This window comes from Camelina sativa, chromosome 18 (assembly GCF_030686135.1).
Source record: "Camelina sativa cultivar CO46 ecotype springtype chromosome 18, ASM3068613v1".
NCBI classification, from domain to species: Eukaryota; Viridiplantae; Streptophyta; class Magnoliopsida; order Brassicales; family Brassicaceae; genus Camelina; species Camelina sativa.
The window spans coordinates 18,990,856-19,010,313 of record NC_141897.1 but is presented as its reverse complement, the minus strand read 5'-3'; the positions used below and the strand labels follow the sequence as shown (position 1 = coordinate 19,010,313).

The 19,458-nt window shown below is 38.9% G+C and overlaps 7 protein-coding genes across 10 annotated transcripts; 3 read left to right on the top strand and 4 right to left on the bottom strand.

Annotated features, from left to right (window-relative positions):
• The first annotated feature begins 20 nt into the window (after nucleotides 1-20).
• Nucleotides 21-1,818, top strand: LOC104761898 (uncharacterized). 4 transcript variants are annotated; one of them, XM_010485065.2, is made up of 8 exons: nucleotides 21-268; nucleotides 548-636; nucleotides 720-783; nucleotides 913-990; nucleotides 1,085-1,161; nucleotides 1,243-1,309; nucleotides 1,396-1,503; nucleotides 1,611-1,818. In XM_010485065.2, exons 1-8 carry the CDS (start codon nucleotides 197-199, stop codon nucleotides 1,641-1,643), a joined length of 588 nt encoding a protein of 195 aa, XP_010483367.1. In that variant the 5' UTR covers nucleotides 21-196; the 3' UTR covers nucleotides 1,644-1,818. The 4 variants fall into 4 exon arrangements, with proteins under 4 accessions (XP_010483367.1, XP_087355266.1, XP_087355267.1 ...); XM_087499140.1 differs by having other exon boundaries at nucleotides 41-268; nucleotides 855-990; XM_087499141.1 differs by having other exon boundaries at nucleotides 48-268; nucleotides 864-990.
• A 23-nt stretch (nucleotides 1,819-1,841) lies between these two features.
• Nucleotides 1,842-3,314, bottom strand: LOC104761897 (uncharacterized). Its single transcript, XM_010485063.3, has one exon. The coding sequence runs from the start codon at nucleotides 3,207-3,209 to the stop codon at nucleotides 2,004-2,006; it is 1,206 nt and encodes a 401-aa protein (XP_010483365.2). The 5' UTR covers nucleotides 3,210-3,314; the 3' UTR covers nucleotides 1,842-2,003.
• A 497-nt stretch (nucleotides 3,315-3,811) lies between these two features.
• LOC104761896 (transcription factor LRL3) lies at nucleotides 3,812-5,407 on the top strand. The gene is made up of 5 exons (XM_010485062.3): nucleotides 3,812-4,076; nucleotides 4,176-4,322; nucleotides 4,398-4,463; nucleotides 4,547-4,681; nucleotides 4,781-5,407. Exons 1-5 carry the CDS (start codon nucleotides 3,837-3,839, stop codon nucleotides 5,126-5,128), a joined length of 936 nt encoding a protein of 311 aa, XP_010483364.1. The 5' UTR covers nucleotides 3,812-3,836; the 3' UTR covers nucleotides 5,129-5,407.
• Nucleotides 5,408-5,675: 268 nt separating this feature from the next.
• On the bottom strand, nucleotides 5,676-6,606 carry LOC104761895 (uncharacterized). The gene is made up of 4 exons (XM_010485061.3): nucleotides 6,448-6,606; nucleotides 6,220-6,357; nucleotides 5,978-6,122; nucleotides 5,676-5,879 (listed from the first exon to the last, which is right to left on the bottom strand). Exons 1-3 carry the CDS (start codon nucleotides 6,529-6,531, stop codon nucleotides 5,994-5,996), a joined length of 351 nt encoding a protein of 116 aa, XP_010483363.1. The 5' UTR covers nucleotides 6,532-6,606; the 3' UTR covers nucleotides 5,676-5,879; nucleotides 5,978-5,993.
• Nucleotides 6,607-6,702: 96 nt separating this feature from the next.
• Nucleotides 6,703-9,711, bottom strand: LOC104761891 (RNA polymerase II C-terminal domain phosphatase-like 4). The gene is made up of 8 exons (XM_010485058.3): nucleotides 9,389-9,711; nucleotides 8,603-8,754; nucleotides 8,443-8,498; nucleotides 8,244-8,356; nucleotides 7,964-8,144; nucleotides 7,581-7,870; nucleotides 7,324-7,509; nucleotides 6,703-7,236 (listed from the first exon to the last, which is right to left on the bottom strand). Exons 2-8 carry the CDS (start codon nucleotides 8,752-8,754, stop codon nucleotides 6,865-6,867), a joined length of 1,350 nt encoding a protein of 449 aa, XP_010483360.2. The 5' UTR covers nucleotides 9,389-9,711; the 3' UTR covers nucleotides 6,703-6,864.
• Nucleotides 9,712-9,840: 129 nt separating this feature from the next.
• Nucleotides 9,841-12,703, bottom strand: LOC104761890 (reticulon-like protein B21). The gene is made up of 8 exons (XM_010485057.3): nucleotides 11,427-12,703; nucleotides 11,298-11,360; nucleotides 11,101-11,203; nucleotides 10,932-11,006; nucleotides 10,700-10,844; nucleotides 10,543-10,612; nucleotides 10,386-10,451; nucleotides 9,841-10,299 (listed from the first exon to the last, which is right to left on the bottom strand). The coding sequence occupies exons 1-8, from the start codon at nucleotides 12,352-12,354 to the stop codon at nucleotides 9,977-9,979; spliced, it is 1,773 nt and encodes a 590-aa protein (XP_010483359.1). The 5' UTR covers nucleotides 12,355-12,703; the 3' UTR covers nucleotides 9,841-9,976.
• A 2,299-nt stretch (nucleotides 12,704-15,002) lies between these two features.
• On the top strand, nucleotides 15,003-19,334 carry LOC104761889 (ubiquitin carboxyl-terminal hydrolase 23). The gene is made up of 10 exons (XM_010485056.3): nucleotides 15,003-15,754; nucleotides 15,866-15,980; nucleotides 16,109-16,219; nucleotides 16,314-16,486; nucleotides 16,614-16,937; nucleotides 17,080-17,205; nucleotides 17,395-18,018; nucleotides 18,129-18,609; nucleotides 18,792-18,882; nucleotides 18,968-19,334. The coding sequence occupies exons 1-10, from the start codon at nucleotides 15,440-15,442 to the stop codon at nucleotides 19,134-19,136; spliced, it is 2,529 nt and encodes an 842-aa protein (XP_010483358.1). The 5' UTR covers nucleotides 15,003-15,439; the 3' UTR covers nucleotides 19,137-19,334.
• Nucleotides 19,335-19,458: the final 124 nt, after the last annotated feature.

Below are 19,458 nucleotides of genomic sequence, written 5' to 3'. Positions count from 1 at the left end.
CATTAAAATATTGGTAACTCTTTTTTTTTTTTTTTTTTTTGTACTTTGATCAAACCGAAGACAAACCAAGGTTGAAAAAATAAAAACAAAAGCACATCTTTGAGATTCTTCTTACCGGCAAAAAAACTTTCACCGGAAAGGTTCTGTCTTTAGGGTTCTGGGCTGCTCGTTCTTGCCTGAAAATTTAAGAAGAAAGATGATCGGAGTTGGGAAGATGAAGCAGTACTCCAACGTGCTTGACAAGCCTCTCAGTAAAGGCAAACAAGAGGTAACTTTTTTGCTCCGGTAGATCCACTTTTTCTCTTCCAATTTCGGACCCTTTGCTATCAAAATTGCATCTTGATAAAATTTGAGAATGAGCCGAGTATGGGAATTGAGAACATTGTTTCGATTTGGATCCGGATCTAATAGCTGTGATGTGTATTCGATTCAAATCTCTCTCTCTCTCTCTCTCGGCTTTTGATCTCTTTATTGTGTGCTTGATCATTCGATTTCGAGTATGTTCTGAAAATTTAGTTGTTTTTTTGGAATTGTAATTGTGTTGCAGGTGAGCTTGACCGCATTTGCTTTTTTATTCTCGGAGCTTGTTCAGTACAATCAAACCCAGGTTGACAATATAGCTGAACTTGAGAGAAGGTGAGCTGGTTGGGTTGCTTAGTATTTTTAGTCTGAATCATTCACATCACATCTCCCTACAATGTGTTTTCGATGTCTCTTAGACTAGAGGATGCTGGGTATGCAGTTGGATCTCGAGTTCTGGAGCTCCTTTGCAACCGGGAGAAGGTATGTTGTGTTTTACCAAAAAGTCTGATACTTGTATATTTTTCCTTTCTTATAAGTTTTGTTCATGCAAGAGCTGTAAGGAGTTCAATGTCGTTTTGTCTTATTGGATATATTGTTTCATTGTTTCAGGGCAACCGAAGAGAGACGCGGTTACTAGGAATTCTATCTTTCGTTCACAGTACAGTGTGGAAGGTGTTGTTTGGAAAGGTGAGGGGTGCTTTCAAATTGAATTAGCTGTTGAACCTTTCCATGTATATACCTGTTTATGGATTCTGACTCGCCCTTATCGAATATGCCATAGGTTGCTGATTCACTTGAAAAGGGAACAGAACATGAAGATGAGTATATGATAAGTGAAAAAGAGCTTCTCGTGAACAGGTATAGATTGCTCCAGCTCTATAGTCAGAGATAGTCAGTTGTTTTTGGTCAAGGGAATTGATAACAAATCTGAAATTGTAGGTTCATTTCGATTCCAAAAGACATGGGAACATTCAACTGCGGGGCATTTGTTGCCGGCATAGTGAAGGTGAGTGCTCCCTTCATGAATAGGGGGTTTAAATCTAATTGGTAGAGGAAGAGAAGAATGAGAAAGCCACGGTTTCCTCTATGCAGGGAGTTCTGGATAACGCAGGGTTTCCTGCTGTGGTAACGGCTCATTTTGTACCCATTGAAGGACAACAACGTCCTCGGACTACCATTTTGATCAAGTTTGCTGATGAGGTTAATAATGCCTACATTCCTCTCTTTTCCTGACAGTTGTTTTACCTTCTTTGGGAGAACCTTAATCTTGCCAGTTGATTTACTTTCTTTACATCCATGCTGCGCAGGTGCTTAAAAGAGAGGCACGGCTAAGCCAATGAGAGCTCTTTAGTCTTTATGTCACTGAGTTGTGGCTTTTCGTGAACTGCTTGTGCAAATCTGCTGTCTGTTTTTGGATGATTACAACATTTTGATTAGAGCTGCAAAGCCATGTCCGTGAATTGATTGTAAACAACATACATACCCTCTTGTTATAATTGCAGCTTATGATACAAATTTCCTAGTTTTAGCACCGTTGATGGAAGCAAACATGGTTATGTTTTCTCCCAATAGCTAATAAGAGAAACATTATAAAATCCAGTGACGAAATTACATAGAAAGTTGATACATCAATATAACCAGAACAAAGATCACAGAGCAAATGAAGTAAGCAAGTAGGTAAACAACATTGTTTCGACAAATCAGTTCCTACCGAGAGGGAGAGACCTGCAAGAGTAAGTCTCCCTGAAATCAGACTTCTTCTTGGAGGAAGTAAAGAGAGAAGCGTAGACTTCCTTGGTAGCATTAACCGGAACTTTATCGGCCGCTTTGAATTTCTTCACAGTAATACCATTGCCATTGACATTCCCATCATCCATCTGTCTCTTTGCGACCTTTGCTCCTGTATCAGCCATCTTTGCAACCTTTGCTCCTGTATCAGCCATCTTTGCAACCTTAGCTCCTGTATCAGCCATCTTTGCGACCTTTGCTCCTGTATCAGCCACCACAGCAGTGCCGTTCTGGCTCTTATTTGAGACACCTTTCATCTCTCTCAGCTTTGCCTTCTCCTCTCTCAGCTTTGCTTTCTTCTCTCTCAGCTTTGCTTTCTCCTCCTCCATCTTCTCCCTCAACGAGCTCACTTCCTCCTCTGTACCGTTGATCACAATCTTATCAGACTCTTTGACATCCGCGTGACACACCAAACACGAAGAAGACTTCACTTCCTTCAACGCCTTCGAACTCATCACATGTGCGCATCGCCTCAAAGCGAAAAACTTGTACTTTCCATTGAATTCAAGACCTGAGACCGGACACTGAAACTGGGAACTAGTGGTATCTTGCGATGATCCATCAGAACCAGCAACAGGTGTAAGCTTGATATTCACCATATCTTTCAAACCCTCAATGTGTGAGAATTGCTTAGGCACCCTCTTAGACAACAGAGCATGAACTAAAGCTTCTTTATTAAACAAGTTCCCGAGGAGATCAATCACGCAAGGCTCAGCCAAAGGTTCGTTAGACAAAGCACAATTCAACCATTTAGAGAGCCTCTGCTCATTCGGATCAACCTTGTCAGGTTTCTTCTCGGCGTACATATTGAGGTAACAATCACGAGACTCGGCTCCCGTCGCACCGCCATCTCCTCCACCTCCACGGAGGCGAGGGTAAAGAGTGAGCATGGAGAAAGAAGGAAGCTTAGATACTTGGATCCGTGTAGAGCCATTCAAAAGCTTCCCATCTAGAGCAACGCAAAAATCCGATAACGAATTACGATGCGACGACGACGATTCGAGTAAAGAAGTGATACCCGAAAGAGTTAATACAGATTGCGCCGGATCCAATTGGAGAGCGATGGTCCGATTAAAGTCTGGGGATTTAACTAAGATCTGGCGCCGGCTGTGCATCATGGTGGCTGTGCAATACGAAGACCTCTAGGTTTCCGATCAATTTAGGTCGGTGTTTTGATTTTTGTTTTCAGGGATCGAAGAGAAAGACAATGTGGAAAAGAGAGATAATTTAAGAAATTTTATATTATACAGCTGGAATGAAGTGGGCTATTTCAATCTTGTTGGGCCAAATAATTTCTCTGTATAGGTTGGGCCTATCATTTAGTTCGGGATGTTTCTCTCATTCTGTTATAATTTTTGTTTTTTGTTTTTTGTTTTTTTTGCATACATTTGTTTTTAAAGTATGTTTAATGCAATTAAATATTCGAAAGGGCGAAGTGTTTTCAAGATATTAAAATTAAAAAGTTTGAAAGAAATGGAAAACAAAAAAAAATGGATTGTATAGAATAACAGATTCGATTAAATAGAGAATTGGATTTTAGGATAATTAACAGCAAATAAAAAAACAAATATACAAAGAGGCCGGCGACGTATACGACTTTAGTAAGATAACTATTTAAGAGATTCGAGACACATATTAATATAAAATATATATTTATTTATTGAGAGTAAAATATTAAAAGAGGATAAATGAAACGGCCAGTAAATTAAAAAATTAGAAATCAAAATTTTTTGAAAAGAATAAAAATGGGGAGGGAACAGAGGAAGACGACAGAAGAAGAAGAAGAGATGGAGAATGGGAATGGAGAAGGAAAGGGAGAGTTCATAAACCAAAACAATGACTTTTTTCTTGATTCCATGTCTATGCTCTCTTCTCTCCCTCCTTGCTGGGATCCATCTCTTCCTCCTCCTCCTCCGCCACCAAACTCTCTCTTCCACGCTCTCTCCGTCGACACCCCTTTCCCTGACCAGTTCCATCACCCTCAGGTACCAAACTATATCACATTGATCCATACATGATCAGTACTCCAAAACCTATGAATGTTTCTGATCCTTTTGTGTTGTTCTTGTTTTTGTCAATTGTAGGAGTCAGGTGGTCCAACAATTGGCAGCCAAGATGGGTTACAAGCACAAGGGACCGTCTCGACCACCAGCGCACCTGTTGCTCGTCAAAAGCCAAGGGTGCGAGCAAGGAGAGGCCAAGCCACCGATCCTCACAGCATTGCTGAGCGGGTATCTCACTATTCACTTCCTCCCCATCTCGTTTCTTCTCTAATTTTGTGTTTTTAATTGTTTGGTTTTGAACAGCTAAGGAGGGAACGCATTGCAGAGCGTATGAAGTCTCTTCAAGAACTGGTTCCTAACACCAACAAGGTACTCATTTTTCTGACCTGATTTAATATGACTCTTGTCCTGGATCTAGCATGATAACTGAATTGGTTGATGATGCGATCCAGACGGATAAGGCATCAATGTTGGATGAGATCATCGAGTATGTTAGGTTCCTTCAGCTTCAAGTCAAAGTACTAAGCATGAGCAGATTGGGAGGTGCAGGTGCAGTTGGTCCACGCCTCAATGGTCTCTCCGCCGAGGTCAATTTCTTAGTCCCTTATGGCTTTCTATATCTGTCTATAGTGGAATTACCAAATCATCATTCATAATCATCATCGTCATGGTTTTTGGTAATGTAGGCAGGAGGGAGGCTCAACGCCCTCACTGCACCTTGCAATGGCGTAAACGGGAATGGAAACGCGACAGGATCATCCAATGAGAGCTTAAGGTCAACAGAACAGAGGGTAGCAAAACTGATGGAAGAAGACATGGGATCAGCAATGCAGTACCTTCAAGGAAAGGGGCTTTGCTTGATGCCCATCTCTCTAGCAACCGCGATATCATCCTCAAGCACTCACTCTCGTGGATCTCTCTTCCACCCCATCTCCACTCCCGTCGCAGCAGAGGATGCAAATGTAGCAGCAGCAGTTGCTGCACCTGAAGCCTCCTCGACTATGGATGATGTATCTGCTGCCTCCAAGGCCTGAACCATAGAGGATACTCATGTGTTTCATCTTTCTCAGTTTAAGTCAAACATTCATATCCAAATCATTTTACTATTTTCACTGTTAAGAAAAAATAATATAAAAACAATTACACAAAGAACATAACCGACAAGACAGAACACTCGTATACGTGTAGGGATGGTGGGACCGTAAAGTAAGAGACATGCGTCCCACTACCTTCCCAAATCGTTGTGTCAACGTGTTATGTAACAGTGTTTTTGCTCAATCGTGGAACCAGTATAATATATCCAAGTTGGAGCTTCCACTCTCTCATAACTAACTAACTATAGATAGGCCCAAATTCTTGAATCGGCCCGGCTATTTTTGGATACGAAAACTGTGAATTAAACCTTTGTCCATTAGATGCAGAGGAAAGCACACAAACACTCCTAAAATTCCAAAAGTTTCAGGAACACTGATGAACAAATCAAGTCTATAACTAACTGCTTCAATAGCTCAACAACCAAACAATCAGGTACTACATATGTAAATATAAACCTCAGCATATTGTATACTAGATGCTTGCAGATTGATCAACAAACGTTTTTGGCAATAGACACAAAAAGCAAACAATCAGGTTCTTGAATTCAAATGAGCCACACTTGATTCCCATGTTAAAAGGCTTACAAGTCAAATACGATCTAAAACTATAGGCAAAGAAAATAACTCTCATGATTCAGAAACAGTATTTGGCCATTGTAAATCTTCTTCCTCAACATAGACTCCTTAACACCTGAGAAGGGAAGAAGTATGCAAAGATAAGACAAATTAAAGAAGAATCAGAGATTGAAGTCAAAAAAAGATAGATTGAGTAAGAATTCAACAAAGTACCAGGAAAGGAAGGAAACTAAGTTGAAGGAGAAGGCTTGAAAGTGTAAGGCTGAGGAAGTGACATTGGACCTTTCCTCTCATCTCCATCATCCAACAGCCTTTGAACTCTCTTGTTCCTACAGTACTCCCTATCGAAATGCTTCACCTGCAAAACTCCCCACTCCTTCCATTAAAATCAAAAAAAAAAAAATCCCAAATTGAAGAAATTTGCAAACTAATTGAAAGAAAGAGAGAGTAGTAACCCAAGAGGAGCGACAGTTGTTGACGAATTGGGTTCTAGAATTGCTACACTCCTTAGGGTAGAGAAGACCCACGGTCGCGATTTCAGTTGGCTTTTTACCAGATTCCTTTTCAAGACAAGAGTAAAAAGCATCTCTGGCCTGCCACAATCAAAGGATCACTCCCCAACCATTTATACCCTAATCACTGAATCAGAATCAGAATCACAGAGAGAAATAGGAAAGACAGACCTTGTAGCAAGCATCTCTAGCTTTCTGAAGAACATCCTCATGAACCTCATTAGGGTTCGACGACGCGTAAGTATCCACAGCCATGTCTACGCGAGCGAACACGACGGGGAAACAGAAACAGAGCCAAATAAACACCAAACAAAACAAATAAAACTAGACGACGGACATTAATATACGGCCCATTTATGCCCGGCCCAACAAAGTAGTCGGCAGATAATAACACACACCTTGTCAAACAAGCATAGACGAAGCCAATGAAACAACAGAAGAGATTTCGTATCATTCAAAAATTAGTATCTTGGTTGGAATATCAAAAAGATCAGAGATACAAATGTACTAAGGTTACAAAACTTTACTTCATAATCAATTAAACAACAAAGTTTATCACTTCTTCTTTCTCATTGGTTACATATATCATCACTCTTCTTCCGTTGTTCCTTGTTGCTTCTTGAGCTGCTCTAAACTGAAGTTCTCTTCTGGCTGCTTCTTCCACAGGTAGTTAGCTGCATCTATCCATCCTCTATGCACCACAAACTTCTTCTCTCTCACAGCCCAACGTGCCTTCTCTGTTCCCATCTCCATAGCTACCACGTGTGTCACTGAAGCATCGACTTCAGTTGCGCAGGTTGCTCCCAGTTCCTCAGCCATTTTCCACAGAGGGTGATCTTCTGGCTTTGCCTTGGTTGGGAACACCCGACTGAACACTACTTTACATCCTTTAAGTATCTCTTTACGCACTTGTTTCAGCATCAACCTAACATCTTTATTAGATATGTCTTCATCCACATTCTGAAAAAAAACGAATAATAATCAAAAACCCCAACTAGGCAAAAGACAAGTTTTCTTAAGATTCAGTGTGTATATATATGGGCATACCTCAAAGAAAAGAGCATGTGCTTGTTTTATGACTTTCAGGACAGTTGCAAGTGCTCCATCGGGTTCACTCTCATCGCTCTTCAACTCCGACAGAGACTTGTATTTGTGATCAAACTGTCTGCAGCTCGAAGCGAAAAAGTGATACCTCTCTATCACGATCAAATTGTCCTTGTGATTTGGCCACGCCTGTGCGTCCAACCAAGTATAACATGATTACAAGTTACATGAAACAATGACAAATTACACAACATACTTACATTCTCTGTATCGTCAAGAATCAGAACAGCACTTTCTTGTCCAAGCACCACATCTAGACTCTTTTGATGTCTCACCGTGCCGTCATCCCGAGAAATGATCCGATCACCAAAGTACTCTCCTTTGGGGTCCAGTAGCTTCGCCATCTGTCGCGCATATGGCCTATCTCCCATTGTGTATATGTACATCACAAACATCTCACTGGCTTCTTTTAGAAATGACTGAACAAACGGCCTCAGTTTGGTCATCATGTGCATAAATTCCATCCTGAAAAGACTACCTCCGGAAACATCTGAGATTTTCAAACAAAAATCCAAAAATTGTTAGAAATACAACACATACAACCATTTGAAGAAAAGCAAAACAATGTAGCAGAGTATGTCACCTTGAAGAGAATGAGTATGGCTATTCAAGTATTCCTCCTCTGGTTTCAGGTCCCTTAATATGGTAGAATTAAGCAGCGTGTGATCTAGATCGAGAACTAAATACAGCTTCCGCTGGCGTTGCAAGAATCTCATATCTGAATCACGCAACCTGGAGATCTCATCTTGATTGAGCCTCATTTCCTAAGAACACAGCATTCCCAAAGCTCATTAATAAAAAAAAACCTAAGACTTGATTCTGTTCTGTGATATTTGTAAGGTAATCGAATTAGATTGGCTTACCTTGTGTATATATCTAAACGAAACACCAGTTTCTTCCAATTTTTGCCCACAGACAAAGCACATGTTTCCAAACGAACCTGGATGCTCGCATTCTCCCTTGCTTGAAGAAGCTTCTGCAAGCATAAACAGATTCAAAATTCAATATACCAGAACAAATGAGAAGACAGCAAAATAAGGCTGAAGAAAGAGAGAGCTTCACCTTCAATCTCTACTTCCTCAACAGTTTCCAAATGCTCAAACTTTCGACTCTTTGACCTAAAAGATGATTGAGAAAAGATAGCACACACTGTAAATACTAGTAGAGTTTGAAGATTCCAATCAAAAATAATGTAATAAGACCAGATGAGAGTTGAATATACTCATGATTGGAAGCTTCAGTATCATCTTCAGCTTCTTCGCTGGGTAAGGAGTCAGACGAAGCATCAGAGGCAGAGTCCAATTCAGCATCAAGGAAAGCAGCAAGATCATCACTACTTGAGGAATGCACTGGAGAATCGCTCGCCACACTCATCTGATTAAAAAAAAAATCACAACATATGCAAAAATCTGAGAAGATGATTGAGTAAAACCCTAAATCAAACAAAAAAACAGAAAGAAAAAAAAAAAAAAAAGGTCATAGAGGAATACAAGAATCAAGAACATTTTATTAATCCTACACAAAGGTTTTGAATACACAAGCGAACTCAAAAGTAACAAAAACATACAATTCGAACAGAAAAATTCAAGTTAATTTATTTTTCATTCCGATAGTTCAGAATCGATCCAAAATACAAGTTTACATCTACAGACGTGTATTAATCAGTTTCTTATAACTGAAAAAAAAAAAAAAAGAGAGAGAGAGGTTAAAAGGGTAATAACAGGAGCATGAGAAACCAAACCCAGAAGATTGAACCTCGCCAGAGATGAACTTCGACAAGGAATAATCAATCTAGCCATTACAAAAGAAGACCCAAGAATTCCAAAATCCCTAAATAGCGCTAACAATTAAAGTAAATAAATAAATAAAAAACACCTCCTTGATGCGTTCTAAATTCTCCAAACTATAAACCCTAGATGAGATGACTCTCTCTACTCCAGTCACTACACAGCGGTAAGTTAGGGCTATGGCGTTTATAAAGATGCGTGTTTAAGTAAAAGTAAATTACCAAAGAGATCCGATGATCAGATGATGAAAGAGGCACAACTGAATACTATGAGAAGACGGAACCTTGGGGAGGCGGACTGATATTTATAATAATAATAACACGCTGTAAGATATTTTTTTTTTAGCCGGAAAAAGAAAAAGAAAAAACAAGAATTAAAACACTCAAATCGTGAAGTTTGGGTTTTTGAGGAAAAGAGTGGAGCTGTGGAGGTACCACGACGGTGCGCAACCGTAAAAGTGTGATTAAGTAAAAATAAAAGCTTTCAACTTCTCTCCGATTTCTTTTTTTTTTTTTTTTCACGAAAGCTGTTTTGTTTTTATATAATAAGTAAGGCCCATTTAGGGCCCATAAGAAGCCTAATTAAGATTATTTGTTTTTGGGTTATTTTAATCAAATGTTATTTTATTTAAAGTTTTTAACTGAACAGTTGGAACATAGTTTTGAGTTCGAGCTTAGAAGAAGATCAGATTCACATTATTACTGTGTAGAAGCTGTGTATATAGAGAAGTAACAGAGGAACCCTAACTATAAAAAAAAAAACTAAAGATAATACATTTATGTTGTTTATATATATGTGGAAAGTAAATTTTAAGAAATTTTCTTGAGTTTATTAGGCATCATCATATGAGGAGGAGCTTTTTTGAATTTAGGGACTTGTACTTCTTCTAATTCTTCTTCTTCTTCGTCTTCTTCGTCTGCTATATTTTCATCATCATCGTCATCATTTTGATTAGTCGACCAAACCATATTCTGTTGATAGTATCTTAAAGCAACGAATAACATGAATGCTGCCCAAACACGAGCAGTGACGGAAGAGAGGTTCCAGACAAGGGTGAAGAGTGCCAAAGCCACTGCCTTTTTGTGGTTGCACGATTCCCATGCGTCCCTGAATCTCCTTATCCAGAAGTTTCCTGCATGTATATCACAACCTGAGTGATTTTAATGTCTCAAAAGATGATGTAACAGAGAGGTATAAAAGGAAGTTTTTCTTAGTTACCGTAAGCTGAGAAGTGTGTTGAGTAGGAGATGAAAATTTTAGGCATTGTGAATGCTCCCAAGAAGCCTGTTCTCACGCAGAAAAAAAAACAATTCACAACTCTGAAATCTACACACAACACACGTCTTAAAATACGAGTTCTGAGAGATAAAAGTACCAAATTTGGCGAGGTTCCAAAGAGTGATGGAAGAGCCACACCTGGCCAAGACGAATAGCACTACTCCCATCTGCACAACATCATCATCTCTTATTTTCTTAAGGTGATATAGAGTGACAAAAAGAGAGAGATAGAGAGAAAGAAGATGAAGACTTACTTTGAGGGTAGTGGAGGGATCGCCAGAGAAAAGTGCTCTGAGTTGAAACACAGACTCGTTGAGGTAAGGCATTATAAGTCTGAGCATCCTCTTCACATCTTCCTCTCTCACTCCAACTATTTTTTGCCTCTCCTCAACCACTCCCCTGTGTCCATTATAATTTGCCTTTTAAAGCCAGTCGTCATCAAAAACAACATGCAAAGACAGAGAGGAATGGGTCTATGTATCACACCTGTAGATCAGTGATTTCAATACGAACATGACTCCCAGATAAATGAGTCCCATGTACGCTACCACCGATATGAAGCTGTACATATCCATTCACATATTTAGTTCCAACTACTTTAACTAACTTGTGTGTAACATCCTCCTTAATCAGTTGAGAAAAAAAAAAAAAAAACCTGAAATTGAGATCATTGGCGTAGGAAGAAGAGATTATGAGGAATGTCCCGAAGCCGAACACTAACGTCGACCTTGATGCATCTCTCCACATCACTAGATCCACTGTCCATTTACCATTTACATATCTAATTCAGACTTTTCTGACTATTAAAAATATATGCACTTTACTGAAACAGAGTACTATTAAAAATCTCACCTAGACTCTGCAATTTGCTCTGTGACTGAGTAAAGTGTTCTTCTTCTCCTTCTGCATATCTATCTGGAAACAGAGGTTACGTCAAATTCGAGTCATATGAAACGAGGCGTCGAGATTCTGATCATATACCTGTGCTTGGAGTAGAATTCAGTGGAACCGAATAAACGGAAGTTGCCTTTTTGATCACCGGAGGCGAAATTTTACGGACAGACGACGGAGATGGAGTTGCTCTGTTATGAAATTGACTGAACTTGTTAATCTCAACACCACCACCAACTCTGTTCTCCTTCGCTACATTCATCTCTTTAAAATCAACACTCTTCTTCTCCACTTCTCGCTCCTCCTCCTCTTCTTCGTCGTCCTCTTCGTGATCGCCATTGTTGATCTGCTCGTTAACGTTCGATTTAGCAGAAACGATTATCTCCTGACAAACACCGAACTCTTTAACTTCATCTGGGATCTTCGAATTATCGCTAACAACGGTTTCCTCTTTTGGTAAATCTAGTACATGCTCTGTTTTCTTATCAGGTTTCTCAGAATTTGGAGATGGCAATGAGTTCACTTTCCTCAACGCAACTGAATCGAATTCACCGGCTTTAACGATCGCCGTGCAGAGTTCTGATCGGATCTTCTTAACCCGACCCGGAGTAGTCTTCTCAACCCCTTCCACAGATTCAGATCTCGCCTTCTTCACCACCGACATAGTAGGACTCTTATCATCGCTAGAAACCGATCGCCTCGGCGTCATCGGAGGAGTACCAATTGATCTCGGCCTCGTAAGCTTCATTGAATTGGCTCGAACAATCTCAACCGATGATGGGTTCTTCGCATCCGAAGCTCTAGACTTCCAAGGTCGTCTCTTTCCATTATTAACCCCTAAAGCTTCCTCCTTTAAGCTCATTTTCTTGTCTTCGCTTGAGGCTTGATGAAGGACAATGGCGGTATTAGTATTACTAACTTCGTCGTCGCTCTGCATTCTCGTTTCCCAAACAGAGCCTGCAGCAACAACGGTTCCTCCAATTCTTCTTCTTCTGCTGCTGCTGAAACTTGGGTCCATTCTCTGTCTTTATGTCACTGTCCTACTGGTAAAATTAGCTGAACTGGAAAGTGGTATATTGATGATGAGCCTTGAAACTGAAGGTAAATGGAGTTTGTTGGGCACGAAAAGCAATTTACTTTCATCTAATTTCTTACTAATGGTAGAGAGAGAGAGAGAGAGAGTAGAATTTGGAGTTGGGTTGTTGGATCAGACAGAGGAGGGGGACCTATCCTCTTTGTCTCATGAAGATGATGAGACTTTTAGATCACCAAATTGGCTAATTGGCTAGTGCTTTAACTAACATAAAAGCCTATGCATGTGGTTGCACTGCAAAGATGCCTGCTTAAACATAATCATCAATGTTTATGATCACTACTTTTACTTTTCTTTTCTTTTTTTTTTCAACCTAATTTTTAACGTATTTGTTCCTTTTTTGTTTTTTTTTTTTACTTTATTTCACTTCCGTATCATAAAAGTTTACGTTACCTAGTGTAATCAACATGTGCCGTCTAAACAAATGAATATTGCTAATGCCTTCCTCTTCCTCTATTTTTGTGTTCTTTTATCTCACGAGATTCAAGTGAAAAGTTATATTCGTATTCATGTGGATCATTAATATAGTAACATTCATAAACTAAGTAAAAAATAATGTATCACAAGAAAACAGTATATTAATATATTGATTAGCCAAAGGAATTGTTTGCAAGAAATGATGATAAACCACAAATTACATGTAAAGATCCCTTTTCTTACTTCATCACCAAACTACGTTGTTGGGTTGGTTCGGTTGACTTTTTCTTTTGTCCATCAAACTAAACAAGTAGAACATTTATGGCATTGAATCTTGTCTGCGTCAGTTAAATGCAATAACGAATTTATCTATTCAGAGCCACAGACCCAAATTCAGATGAGTTTGTTTGGATATTAGAAAAAGAGGGCATTTTGGAAAGGAGTTGAATAGAGTCAATTTAAATCATTTTCTTATAAAAAGTTTGAGTGTTTTGAGATGAGGATGAACAAAGCAATCCATTTTAACGTATTACCATTTGTTTTATTCAGATTGTTTTCTTACAAGAAAAATAAAAATCTCAAAGTTAAATGTCACTGGAAAGGTGGAGTGAGTGCCCATGCAGAACAAAAAAAAATGATAATAAATCACGATCAGTAAAGTATATAGATAGTACAAACATAGAGATCTCAATATGAATATTACTGTAATACATTTATAGCACGATTAGATTATACTGTAGCATTAAACACTCAATTACCGTTAAAACGCATGGTTTGGTATGTTGGATAAAACTACTCTACCTACTAAGTAAAGAAGACTAACAAAACTCGTAAACAAATGTGAAGTTATAACTGCGTGCGTGCGCGTATGTCTAATAAGCACACTAATATAATTAATTAGTGTTACTTAAAGTAATGGAAGTTCAGAGAGTCCAATTAAAATTGGTATACAGTACGAAATCGTGGGGTTTAGGAATGGGATATTGCTTAGACGGCACGTGGTCGAGTGGGAGGGGCACGTGACTCAGGGCACATCTCCCTATGTACCTGCTTCTTTGTTTTTCCTCACACTCTCTCCCTTCGTAGTATTTTCATGCACCTCTCTCTCTCCTCGTCCTTCTGTATGATAATTTCTCTCTTTAAATGCTTTTTTATACACAAAATAAAATACAATTTGCTTTGCTTTACAAATTAAAGTTAGCCCAACTACCGTGGCAACGAGTCGTTGTAGCAACGAACATATTTGTTTTTGTTAATGAAAAAGTTGTTAATCGCGTGTGACATTGACCTTAAACCTAAAAACACACTCAATCTTAATCTCTATCATGCACTATTTTTAAAATTGACAAAATAAAACAATTATAACGGTCACAAAGAAAAAGAAAAAGGCAGTAATAACGAATGCGGGGCCAATGGTTTCAATAATAATGGGCGTATCTTATGGGGATTAGATATAAACTATTGAATTCTTCCAATTCATCACATAATAGTCTGAAATATTTATTACTGGTAAATACAAAACGTACTTTGGAGTCTTCACCGACTCGGGATCCTCCTTACACATGTTTACCAATTACAATGGCTGTCGGGTGCGGAGTCTTTATTTTATTTTTTACTACTACTACAAATTCCTCCTTTTTCCCATGCAATTCCTCCTTTTTCCTTTTTCTTTATAGTAATTTTTAATTTCTATATGTTTAAAGGATTTCAGATTTCTGCAGTAAAATATCTTTCTTTATTAACTTTGCCAACATCAAACAATTTTTACTACTACAAATTATCTCTTTCCCATGCAATTCCTCCTTTTTCCTTTTTCTTTATTGTAATTTTTAATTTCTATATGTTTAAAAGATTTCAGATTTATGCAGTAAAATATCTTTCTTTATTAACTTTGCCAACATCAAATAATTTTTAAATCCAAACTTTTGTAGTATTAAAAAGAAAAAAATTCACAATGTATGAATGTGTCATCATCAGTCGGCAGCACCAGTTTGCAAAACTTGTGGGTTTATTAGTTTACTCATCCAAGTAAAAAAGTCCAATCTGTTCCAAAAAAATATCACAAAATTCATGGGCTTTATAGTTCAGGCCCGTTAGTAGACAACTCAGGGGTTTAGGGGGATAATGAAATGAAGGGCTTTTTATGCTTTACGTATGTTATTCATTTTAATTATTTCAAATTTAACCTACACCTTAATTTTAGGTCAAAGCTATATTAATAATGTTCGTTCCGTTTCCCGGGTAATAATCAGGCGCGGTACAGACCACCGTAACCGAAACAGAAACTCTGGTCCGGTCTTTATGTTATGTTACGGCTTTTGTATGAATGGCAAACTTATTAAAAAAAAGAAAAATTAAATTAAAATAATAAGTGGATGTCGGGGATGGGTCTTTGCTAGGGTTTAGTAGTGCGTTTGCAGCTGACACTCTCTTTCTCTTCTTTCTTTTCACACAGCCGCAAAAGCTCTCCCCTTTTCTTCTTCTTCTTCTTCTTCTTCTTCTTCTTCTTCTTCTTAATTTACACAATTTTTTGTTCCCGACAATCACAAATCCGTGTTCTTCCCCTTCACCACGGATTGTTGATTTAGGGTGAATGGAGGTTGCTACGTGCAGCACCGAATTCAGGATCCAAACGGATCGTGATCCGTCGAACAACAACAACGGATCTTGCGCCGTTGCTTCTTCCACCGCTTCAGCCGTGTTCAGGAAGATCGAGTTTCATCCCGCTAGGAAACCCTTTAACGGTTTCTCTAATGGTCGTTCTGATTTTAAGATCGAGACTTTGAATCCTTGCTCCGCTAACAACCGAGTGTTGTCTGCACCCTCCGTTAAGAAACCTGAAGGTTCCGATTTGTTGGAAAATGGGTTTGATCCTGAGCTTACCTTTAGCATTACCTTCCGCAAAATCGTGAGTGCCTTCTCTCTTTCGATTTTGTACAACCTCCTTTGATTAATCGTAAAGATGTCACCTTTTATCTATATTGATTGGTTTTGTTGATTTGGGATTTTACTTGTTTAGGGTGCGGGTTTGCAGAATCTGGGGAATACATGTTTTCTCAATTCGGTATTGCAATGTTTGACATACACTGAGCCTTTAGCTGCTACTCTTCAAACCGTTGCCCATCAGAAATATTGTAAGTTGCTTTAGATGCTCCAAATGCTAAATTTTGCACTTATGTCTTCTGTTTTTAGTTTAATTGGTATGTGTGGTAGTCTTGATTCAGTGTCTGATTCAGTGTTCTTATGTAAATTGTTTGTGTAGGTAATGTTGCTGGGTTTTGTGCTCTATGTGCGATCCAGAAACATGTCAGGACTGCACGCCAAGCTACTGGCAGAATACTAGCACCAAAAGATTTGGTCTCAAACTTGCGATGTACGCTTCTCAGACTTTTCGGGCTTAAACACTATTGTGTGCCAATTTTTGGCTTAATAATCAGACTAATGAGGATTCTCATCTGATTGCTTAGGCATTTCCCGAAACTTCAGAAATTGCCGGCAGGAAGATGCACATGAGTACATGATCAATTTGCTAGAATGCATGCACAAGTGTAGTCTCCCTTCTGGTGTACCAAGTGAATCCTCTGATGCTTACAGGAGAAGTTTGGTGCACAAAATTTTTGGTGGTAGCCTTCGAAGTCAGGTAAATTTGCTTTGCTTTCAGGAAGTCGTACATCTTTTTGAGCGTATATTTTACTTATGGGTGGTAGATGTTTAAGACATGATTAAATGGCCGCAGCCTGCTTCTAATATTTTCTTTTCCAATTCAGGTGAAATGCGAGCAATGTTCCCATTGCTCCAACAAGTTTGATCCATTTCTTGACCTTAGTCTAGACATTTCCAAGGCAGATTCGTTGCAGAGAGCATTTTTACGTTTCACTGCTGTTGAGCTCTTAGATGATGGTGCAAAGGTTTACCAATGTGAAAGATGCAGGCACAAAGTCAAGGCTAGAAAGCAGCTAACTATTTCTAAAGCACCGTATGTTTTAACCGTACATCTTAAGCGGTTTGAAGCACACAGATCCGAAAAAATCGATAGGAAAGTCCAGTTTACCTCTGCAATTGACATGAAACCTTTTGTCAGTGGTCCCCATGTAAGTGAGCTTCTTCTTGTGCTCTATATTCCATGAATTTTGACCTGTTCTGTCAGTTTTTTGGATACAGTGTTTGTTTTTTTTTTAAATCTTTGAGCTTCATGAGTTCATTTTTAACAGATAGAATACTTGTGTTGAACAGGAAGGCAATCTGAAGTACACTCTATATGGTGTGTTAGTTCATTACGGTCGAAGCAGCCATTCTGGTCACTACGCCTGCTTTGTTCGCACATCAAGTGGCATGTGGTATTCCCTTGATGACAATAGGGTAAGTAGCAGTGTTCTTTATTTTATGGATTGCAAAATTTTAATTTGATACTTTATCTGCTGTTGGTAGTTTATATCTTTACGTTGTTCTGTGTTGAGGTGGCACATTTTAAATTTCTAACTGATGCACAAGCAAGCAGATGAGAATCACTTAGCTAATAGTAAGTTCCTCTTTACATTGTTGTTGTAGGTTTTTCAAGTTAGTGAGAAGACTGTGTTTGATCAGAAGGCATATATGCTATTCTATGTTCGTGATAGACAAAATGCTGTCCCTAAGAATGCAGTCCCCTTGGTTAATAAAGAGAGCCTTGCCACAAACAGAGCATCTTTGATTGTATCTTCTAAGATAAAAGATCAAGTGAATGGCCCTGCCAATGGTTCAGCACCTTTGAAATCATGTTATCTAAGTGCTCCTGCTGGCTTAACTCAGAAAGTTTTAAATCCCAAAGAGACTCAGAAAAATCCCATAAGTTGTGTGGAGCCAAAACAGACCCTTAAGATGGAAAATGGTTCAGTACCCATAAAAACCTGTGATCTAGCTGTTCCCACTGTTGTAATTCAGAAAGACTTAAATACCAAAGCGACCTTCCAAAAGGAAGTGTCTCCTCCGCAGGCTAATGGGGAAGGATCTCTGGTAAAGTTGGATTCGAAGGTTCCATGTCCAATATTACCAGGGAAGGTGTCTCCTCTCTTGGATGGAAGCACAAATGCTCAAAGTCTTGTCAACTTGCCTGCTTCTGGAGCTAAAGCTGAAAATAGTGTTGAAGAGAAAAAGTCTGTTAACAATTTGATCGAGTCTGCTAATTCACTGAAGGTAAGTGTGTAATTATACCATCGCAAGTCAGCATCTTGTCTTATGGCCACATTTTTATTAACGGTATTGATCGTTTCTAACTTGCATATCGCTAATCGCTACTGCTCCAGGTTAAAGATGCGTCAATTGGTAAATCACCTATTGAAGAAGCTGTTCTTATTGATCAGACAAAGGGACAGCACGAAGAATTGGCCACTTCAATTGAGTCGATAAAGTCAACTTCTGTGAGTGAGACTCTCACCACACCAAGAAAGACTCGTAAGCGTAACATGAAAACTCTGCAGGTGGGATTAAAATTTTTCAATAAGGCCCTGGGATTACGAAAAACGAAGAAACAGAAAAAGGGGAGATTAAGTAGTACAGCTGTCAAAATGATCTCTGAGGAGCTCCTATCCAAGAAAAGTGCTGCAGATAATGATCAGTCCACGTCCACTAGTAGTAATGGGAATATGTTGGTTGGCGCTGTTCTTGCGTCAGACCAACAACAACCCTTGGGGAGTTCTGACTTGTCTAAAAGAAAGAGAGAGTCCTCAATCTTGTTACAGAAAGAAGCTGTGAGTATTCTCACACGGGGTGTGCCAGAGACAGTGGGTAAGTTATCCTCCCTTTTCCCAACTTACTACTGTTAGACCTTTGGCCATGTTAATTATTAATGATACTTGACTTCCATTCATGCCGATTATTCAACTCTGCTGATAATTTTTTTGGAACTGGCATCAAACAAGCCTTGATGTGGTTGTTTTTGATCGGATTGAATCTTATAACTATTGCAGTTGCCAAGTGGGATGAGGAGTTTTCTGTTTCACAGAAGATGGGATCAAAGAGTGAAGGCACAAGCAGCATCGGTTATGTAGCAGATGAGTGGTGAGTGTTGTTGTTTATTTGCTATGTGTTTGGTTACATAACTGGGCAGTTTTCTTAAACATGAATGTGTTTTGGATTGTGGCAGGGATGAAGAATATGACAGAGGGAAGAAAAAGAAGATAAGGATTAAAGAGGAGAGCTATGTAGGGCCTAACCCGTTCCAGATGGTTGCATCGAAGAGACTAACAGAGACAGAGAGAAAGAAGAAATGGACACAACGCATACCTACTGCAAAGACAGCCTTCAGGATATGAATGACCATAATCTATACATATATGTAATCCAAATGTTGAGTAATGTTAACAACAGAGGAAAAGAGAGGCTATAGATAGTAGACATATTGATTGTTGTCTCTTCGACTCTCAGTTTTGTTCTATTTGTGGTAAACAAAGACAGATCCCATCCACTGTTTTTTGAGTGAGATTATCTACTTTTTCTTTCTTGTCTCTTAATTTTCAGGCTTTTTTAATGGCACAGTGTCTGTTATTAATAGATGTATATGCTCATGAAAAAGTATCTCAGCACCAAAATTTGGAAAAAGACATAAATGTTGTGTCGATATTTAAGAGATGGGAT